Here is a 7479-nt window from a genome sequence, read left to right as displayed (position 1 = left end):
GGGGCTGGGGGCGGGAGGGGGCGGCGGGAAGGCCGCAGCAGCGGCGGCAGCCGCGGCGGCCGCTGCTGCCGCCGCTGCAGGCGCAGCAGCAGCAGCAGCAGCAGCAGGAGCAGCAGCAGCAGCAGCAGCAGCGCCCACGTCCAAAGCCCGCTCCAGCAACTCCTGCACTCCAGCTCTGCTGCTCAGCTGCTGCCCTGCAAAGGGGCCCCTCTTCCTGCTGCAGAGCGAAGAGTCACTTGCTGTTCTTCTGAGGGCCAAAAAGGTGTCTACGCACTGTCGAAATGCTGCTGCTGCTGCTGCTGCTGCTGCGCGCTGCGCCGCCGCCTCCGCAGCAGCAGCAGCAGCAGCAGCAGCCACCGACTCCAAGTCCGAACCCGCACCCACAAACACGGTCCCGCTGCTGCTCCGCAGCAAACCCCGCGGAGACTCTGTTCCTGCTGCTCCTGCTGCTCCTGCTGCTGCTGCTGCTCCTGCTGCTGCTGCTGCTCCTGCTGCTGCTGCTGCTGCTGCAGCGGGGGGGGCATCCGCAGCAGCAGTGTAGGCGCCCCACACTGTAAGCCGTGCGGGAAGACTGTGCATGCGTTTCCTGCCTTTGCTGCTGCCCAGTTTTGAGAGGCGCCAGGACTCGCGCTGCTGCTGCTGCTGCTGCTGCTGCTGCTGCTGCTGCAGCTGCTGCAGCTGCTGCAGCGCAGGCGCAGCAGCAAAGGCCTCGCGGCCGCAGCAGCGGCGAGAAGAAGCGTCCTGCTGCTGCTCCCGCTGCAGCATTTGAGAGCGAGCAGCAACGAGGGCCCCCAGGGGCCTGTCTGCTGCCCGCTGCTGCAGCTGCCGCAGCAGCTGCTGCTGCTGCTGCAGCTGCTGCTCTTCTTGCTGCAGCCGCTCCTCTTGCTGCCGCAGCTGCTGCTCCGCCTCTGACCTTCCGTCCAGGCAAGACACCGAGCGGCTCAGCGGCAGCAGCAGCTGCTGCTGCTGCTGCTGCTGCTGCTCCAGCGTGGAGCTGCGCAGAAAGCGCGAGAGCACGCTGGCTCTCCCGCTGCTGCTGCTGCTGCTGCTGCTGCTGCTGCTGCTGCTGTTGGGAGCCTTCCTAGCAGCAGCACGACTCCACCTCGCCATGTTCTGCCGCGCCTCCGAGCGGCCCTTGAACTCTTCTATTTGCTGCTGCCGCTGCCGCGAGTAAAACGCGTGCAAGAAGCTGCTGCTGCTGCTGCTGCTGCTGCTGCTGCTGCTGCTGCGGCCGTTCCAGCTGCTGCTGCGGCTTTTGGTGTCTTCTGAAGGCGGGGCCAGCAAAGACACAGCCAAACCGGGGGGGCCCCCAGGGGCCCCCAGGGGCCCCCCTGCCAATTCGCTGTCCCCAGGAGCAGCAGCTGCAGCATCAGCAGCAGCAGCAGCAGCAGCAGCAGCAGCAGCAACGGAAGCCTCAACCGCAGCTCCTTCGTCCCCATCTGCTGCTGCTTCTAATGCTTCAGAGGGCCCCAGGGGTTCATAAAGAGGGCCCCCAAGGGCAGCGGGGGGGCCCCCAAGGGGGGGCCCCCCAAGGGCCCCCTCTGGGGCCTCTTCAGGAGCCCCTCTGGGGGCCCCCGTGGCAGCAAAGGGGGCCCCCAAGGCCTCTGCAGCAGGGGCCCCCTCAGGTGACCCCAAGGGGGTCTCTTTAGCCCCTCCTGGGGCCCCCCCAGGGGGCCCCTCTGCTGCTGCTTCAGGGGGCCCCTCTAGGGCCCCCTCAGGGGCCCCCCTTGGGGGCCCTTCCGTCAAGTCCCCTTCACTAGGGGCCCTTCCCAGGCTGCCTTTTAGCATATCTCCTGGGGGCCCCGCTGGGGCCCCCTCTGGGGCCCCCTCTGGGGCCCCCTCTGGGGCCCCCTCTGGGGCCCCCTCTGGGGCCCCCTCTGGGGCCTCCCTTTGAGCTTCCCCTGGGGGCCCCTCTGGGGCCCTTTCTGGGGGCCCCTCTGGGGGCCCCTCTGGGGGCCCCTCTGGGGTTTCTTCAGGAGGCAACTTCAGATCTTCTGGTGAAGAAACCCCAGGGGGGCCCCCAAGAGCTTCTCCAGGGGCCCCCTTTGGGGCCCCTGTGGGGGCCCCCCCACTGTCGGCCCCCGGGGGCCCCTCAGGTACAACTGGGGGGCCCCCTGCTGCTGCTGCTGTGGGGCCCCCGCTGGGGGGCCCCTCCCCAAGCCTTTCCCTTTGCTGCTGCAGATCTTCAAGGGGAGCGAAATTCCAAGGGCCCCCTCCTAACAGCCCCGTGGAGTCCCCGATGGGGGCCCCCCTGGGGGCCCCCCCGGGGGCCCCCTCGGGTTCCCCCTGAGGAGCCCCCGCGGGGGCCCCCCCGGGGGCCCCCCCGGGGGCCCCCAGGGGGGCCCCCAGGGGGGCCCCCAGGGGGCCCCCCGGGGGGCCCCCCTGCATTGGAGGGGAGCTTTCAGCGGCTGCTGAGGGGTTTGAATGCTGGGGAGAAGAAGGAGAAAGAAAAGCAGCAGAAAGCGACGGAGGGTCTCCTGTGCTGCACTGGCTGCTGGAAGAAAGGGCCCCCGGGGAGCAGCAGGGCCCATTTTCGGGGCTTTGTAGAATGCATGCGCAGTCTTCGAGGGGCCCCGAGGTGTCTGTACACTCGGAGGGGGGCCCCCAGGGGCCCCCCAGGCCGCCCTCCGGCGACAGCAGCAGCTTGGGGGCCCCCGGGGGCCCTGCAGCAGCGCAACAGGGGCTCGGGGGGCCCCCCAGTACCCTCGGGGGGGCCCTCTGGCCCTCCGCGCGGCTGCTGCCGTCTGCGTCTGCTGCTGCGGCCTTGTTCGCCATGAACTCCGAGGCCCCGGGGGCCCTCGATTGCTGCTACCGGCGCGCTGGGGGGCCCCTTCGAGTCCGGGGGGCCCTTTGAGGGTTTTAAATGGAGAAAAAGAGAAAAAAAAAGATTAAAAATGGGTTTAATGTCTCAAATTGAAGTGGAAGTGGCCGAAGGCGCGCGCGGGCGCAGCAGAAGCCGCCGAGGATGGCTGCAGCGCGGGGAGGGCCGCTGGGCGGGTTCTTTCGGGATTTGCTGCTCTTTGGGGAAATAAAAGACGAAATTTAATTCCAAAACTAAATCTAAAAAGGAAAATTCGCGAAAACTCGCCGAAAATGAAACTGAACGGAGGCGCGCCGCCGCAGCCACAGCGACCACTGGCACGCGGTGTCCGTACACCGCAGGGCTGCGCGGAAGCTTATTGAAACGGCGCGGTAAAATGCAGATTTTTTCAAAAAATAACTTTTAATTTCTCCCAACTTTCAATTATGATGCATAAATTCAAAGTTTTAACGCGTGGGACTGCAGTTTCCGCGCAGAAGCTGCGCGTACACTCGAGAGCACCTGCAGATACACCGCAGATGGCCGCTGCGCCCGCGCTCGCGGGCCGCCGGCGAAAGCCAGTGCAAAATGGAGTTTAATTTGCAATTTAATTGTTTTTATTTTCAAAAATTAATCCATTTAATCCATTTTGCGCCATTTTCCCCCTTTCCGCAGCTCTAGACCGCCCCGGCGGCACCCCGCCGTCACCTGAGCCCCCGCGCTGTCTGGGCGGTAAGCACCAGCGGCAGCTTCTGCTGCAGCAGCGCAGCAGCAGCGCAGCAGCAGCAGCAGCAGCAGCAGCAGCAGCAGCAGCAGCAGCTTTTGCTTCTTTGCACTTTAGACAGAGGGGCCCGCGGGGTGTTCAGCTTTCAAATTTTAATCTCAAGGGGCAAAAGAAAGAAATGCAAATATCCCAAAAGCCCCATCAGCTCAAATATTTCAAAATTAAATAAATATAAATATAAATAGATATATATATATATATATATATGTTACATATATCTATTTAATATATATATTAAAATATATGTAAATATATGAATTTAAATGTGTAATATATTTATTTATATTTATATTTGTCATAAATATATATATATATATATTTATATTAATGGCAAAAAAGAAAATTATTTAAATTCGTTTTTCTTAAAAATCAGATTTGCTTTTTAAAGTGCATGCATGCACTCCAGGTGTCTGTACACCTCAGCACCTCAGCGCGCCAGAACCTCCCTGCTGCTGCTCCCACAGCCAAACCCTGAACCCTAAACCCTAAACCCTAAACCCTAAACCCTAAACCCTAAACCCTAAAGCCTCGCCAGGGAGCCCTTGGAGCCCTCTTTAGTGAACTTGACTGTTGTTGAAGAACTAAGGGATGTTTTCTGTTTGTTTTTAGTTTATTTATTTTACTTTTTTGAAAGTAAATGCCTTTTATTTCCTTTATTTTTCTTTTTTATTTAATTTATTTAATTTATTTAATTTCTTTTATTTCCTTTACTTCTTCAATGGGCAAATAAATGCCTTTTATTTCTCTTAAATGCGGAGGGCCAGCAGCGCACAAAAGCCCCACAGATTTTGCTGCGTGGCTAGAGGGCAGCAACGACAGCAGCAGCAGCAGCAGCAGCAGCAGCAGCAACAGCAATGGTAAAAGCAGCAGCAGCAGCAGCAGCAGCAGCAGCAGCAGGGCAGTTCCAGCAGCAAGGAATCAAACTGCAGCGCCAGCAGCTGCAGCAAAACAGCACCCCCTTCTGCGGCTGCACTTTCATAGAACAAGCAGTAGCACAGACAGCAGCAGCAGCAGCAGCAGCAGCAGCAGCAGCAGCAGCAGCAGCAGCAAACAATCGGACCTTCTGGGTATATGCCAGGACCCTAGTGCTGCAGTTGCTGCTTCTGCTGCTTCTGCTCGTTATTGCCTATGCTCCGCTACTCCTGCTGCCGCTGCTGCTCCCGCTGCTGCCGCTGCTGCTCCCGCTGCTGCTGCTGCTGCTGCTGCTGCTGCTGCTGCTGCTGCTTGTAGGCGCGCGCCGTCGAAGCCATTAGCTGCAGCTTTGGTAGTTTTAAATCCCCGAAAAGGAAATAAAATTCAAATGGCATTAAGAAGTTCTTTTGTTTGCAGTTTAGTGAAAAGAAAGTCTTTTTCGAAGAGTCCTGCTGCAGCACAGTGGCTGCTGCTGCTGCAAACGGGTTTTTCTTTGTTTTCTGAATTTAATTTGAAATAAAAAGGAAAATAAATCAAATATTAATATTAATAAATGCAAAAAGAAGAAATTTGTTGCAGCAGCAGCAGCAGCAGCAGCAGCAGCTAACTGTGCGTGGCTCGTTCCCGCTCCTGGGGTGTACGTACACCTCAGCGCGGCGGCGCGGCGGCTGCCGCCGCGTTTTGCGCCGAATAAAATAAATAAAAGTTTAAAACTGTTTTATTTGGAAAATAAATTGAATTTGTCTTTCTATTGGACCCAGATCTGCAGCAAAAGGTCCTGGGCTCGACCGCTCGAGGTGCCGCAGCAGCAGCATCGCTCGGGGGCTCCGGGGGTCCTCCTGTCGCGTTTGGGGCTTTTTCTCCGTCGTTTTTCCGCATTTTTCCACTTTTATTGTTTTATTTTGATTTATAATTCGAATTTGAAGGTCCAAAACGGCCAAAAGGTCGCGCAGGGCCTCTAATGCAGCAGTTGCGACCATGGGGGCACCGCAGCAGCAGCGTGGCTCCCTCGTGGGGCCTCGGGGGCCCCCCTTTTCTCCCTTTTCTTTCCTTCTAATCTTTCTTTATTTGAGTTTGTCTCCTTTTGTCTCTTTGCCGTTTTTCGGGGCCCCCGGCGGCGTCTCTTTTGCTGCAGCGCGGCCTGCGGATCCCGCTGCTGCTGCTGCTGCTGCTGCTGCTGCTGCAGCTGCTCCTGCTGCTGCTGCTGCGGCTGGCCCTGCGGCTGCTTCTGCCGCCGCGCTCCGCGAAGCGGCCCCAGAAGCGGCTGCTGCAGCAGCTGCTGCTGCCGGCGCTGCTGCTGCGGGCGGAGCTCCCGCTGCAGCAGCAGCTGAAGCGCCCGCTGCAGCAGCTGCAGCAGCGCCTGCTGCTGCAGCAGCCGCTGCAGCGCCTGCTGCTGCAGGCGCTGCTGCAGCTCCGGGTGCAGCTGCGGGGCGGGCGCGGTCGCGAGCAGCAGCAGCAGCAGCAGCAGCAGCAGCAGCAGCAGTGCGGAGCCCGCCGCGGAGCGTGGCGGAAGCAGAAGCAGCAGCAGCAAAGTGGGTCTGTGGGGCGGACACAAGTCTTTATTTCTTCATTGCAAATCCCACTTCTGGGGATCGACTTGGGGAGAAGTTTTTGAAAAGATTGCCATTAGCAGCAGCAGCAATTGGCTGCAGCAGCGTGATGGTCTTTTCGCAGCAAGACGCAGCTTCCATGTCTTTGGCGCTGCGCTGCATTGCAGCAGCAGCAGCAACTCGCGAGCTGCTGCACCTCGGCCGCCAGCAGCGGGAAGCAGCAGAAGCAGCAGCAGCAGCAGCAAAGGCAGCAGCAAAGCTGCAGAAGGCGCGGGCTGCTGCTGCGGCCGGCGGCGCGGGCGCTGCTGCTGCTGCTGCGGGCGCCGAGGAGGCCGCTGCTGCTGCTGCTGCTGCTGCTGCTGCTGCTGCTGCTGCTGCAGCAGCAGCAGCAGCAGGAGCAGCAGCAGTCCCGCTCGCGGACCGCGTGCGAGTTATTGCCGTCGGAGGCGACGGAGCCTTCAACGGAATGCTGGAGGCTTTGCGGAGTTTCGAAATGACAGAAAGTTCAGAAAAAGAAAATAAAAATAAAAATAAAAATAAAAATAAAAATAAAAATAAAAATAAAAAAAAAATTAATTTGAACTTCCTTGCTGCTGGCATTGTGCCCTCCGGCACGGGAAACGACTGGGCCAATTCTTACGGCTGGACCCGCGCGAGTTTTCCCCGCAAAAACCCTCTCCGCAGAAAAAAGTAAATAAATAAATAAATAAATAAATAAATAAATAAACAAATAAATAAATAAATAAATAAATAATTAAATTAATTAATTAAATTAATTAATTAGTTTGGTGTTTTGTCTGTGTTGCGCCGTTTTCTGGAAAGTTCTGCTGCTGCTGCAGCCGCCGGGCTGCTCCAAACCCTAAACCCTAAACCCTAAACCCTAAACCTCGAAACCCCTCAACTGCCAAACCCTAGCCCAGAGCCCAAAGCCTGCCCCTAAACCCACTCCCTAAAAACGATAAACCCTAAACCCTAGACCTCGACCTGCGCGCAAACCCTAAACCCCAAACCCTAAACCCCCAAACCCTAAACCCTAAACCCCAAACCCTAAACCCCAAACCCTAGCCCTAAACCCTAAACCCTAATTTGGGGTTTGCGGGCGCTGCTGCAGCTTCACGCGGCTGCTGAACACGCTGGAGTCCTCCGTGTTGGCGCAGCACGACTGCTGGAAAATAACTGTAGCAGCAAAAAAAGGGTTTAGGGCTTTTAGTGCTGCAGCGCAGCAGCTGCAGCAACTCGGCCCCGACCGCCACGGCGGCGAACTCAAAAAAACCTTCTTCATGAGCAACTACTTCAGCCTCGGGTCTGCAGGGTTTAGGGTTTAGGGTTTAGGGTTTAGGGTTTGGGGTTTGGGGTCTGGGGCTTGGGGTTTGGGGTTTGGGGTTTAGGGTTTGGGGTTTGGGGTTTAGGGTTTGGGGTTTGGGGTTTGGGGT

At 58.0% G+C, this 7479-nt stretch overlaps 3 protein-coding genes across 3 annotated transcripts; 2 read left to right on the top strand and 1 right to left on the bottom strand.

Moving 5' to 3' along the window:
* Window positions 1-2775, bottom strand: ENH_00013460 (hypothetical protein, conserved; the record flags this gene model as incomplete). Its single annotated transcript, XM_013579055.1, has 1 exon — window positions 1-2775. A coding segment is annotated over one exon (2775 nt), but the record flags the coding sequence as incomplete, so codon positions are not given.
* Window positions 2776-4314: 1539 nt separating this feature from the next.
* ENH_00013450 (hypothetical protein, conserved) lies at window positions 4315-5016 on the top strand (the record flags this gene model as incomplete). Its single annotated transcript, XM_013579054.1, has 1 exon — window positions 4315-5016. The coding sequence occupies one exon, from the start codon at window positions 4315-4317 to the stop codon at window positions 5014-5016; it is 702 nt and encodes a 233-aa protein (XP_013434508.1).
* A 458-nt stretch (window positions 5017-5474) lies between these two features.
* Window positions 5475-6740, top strand: ENH_00013440 (diacylglycerol kinase, putative; the record flags this gene model as incomplete). The annotated part of the gene is made up of 1 exon (XM_013579053.1): window positions 5475-6740. One exon carries the CDS (start codon window positions 5475-5477, stop codon window positions 6738-6740), a length of 1266 nt encoding a protein of 421 aa, XP_013434507.1.
* Window positions 6741-7479: the final 739 nt, after the last annotated feature.

This window comes from Eimeria necatrix, genomic scaffold, assembly GCF_000499385.1.
Source record: "Eimeria necatrix Houghton genomic scaffold, Enh_scaff1422, whole genome shotgun sequence".
Taxonomy (NCBI): Eukaryota; Apicomplexa; class Conoidasida; order Eucoccidiorida; family Eimeriidae; genus Eimeria; species Eimeria necatrix.
This window is presented reverse-complemented; position numbering and strand designations above follow the sequence as displayed.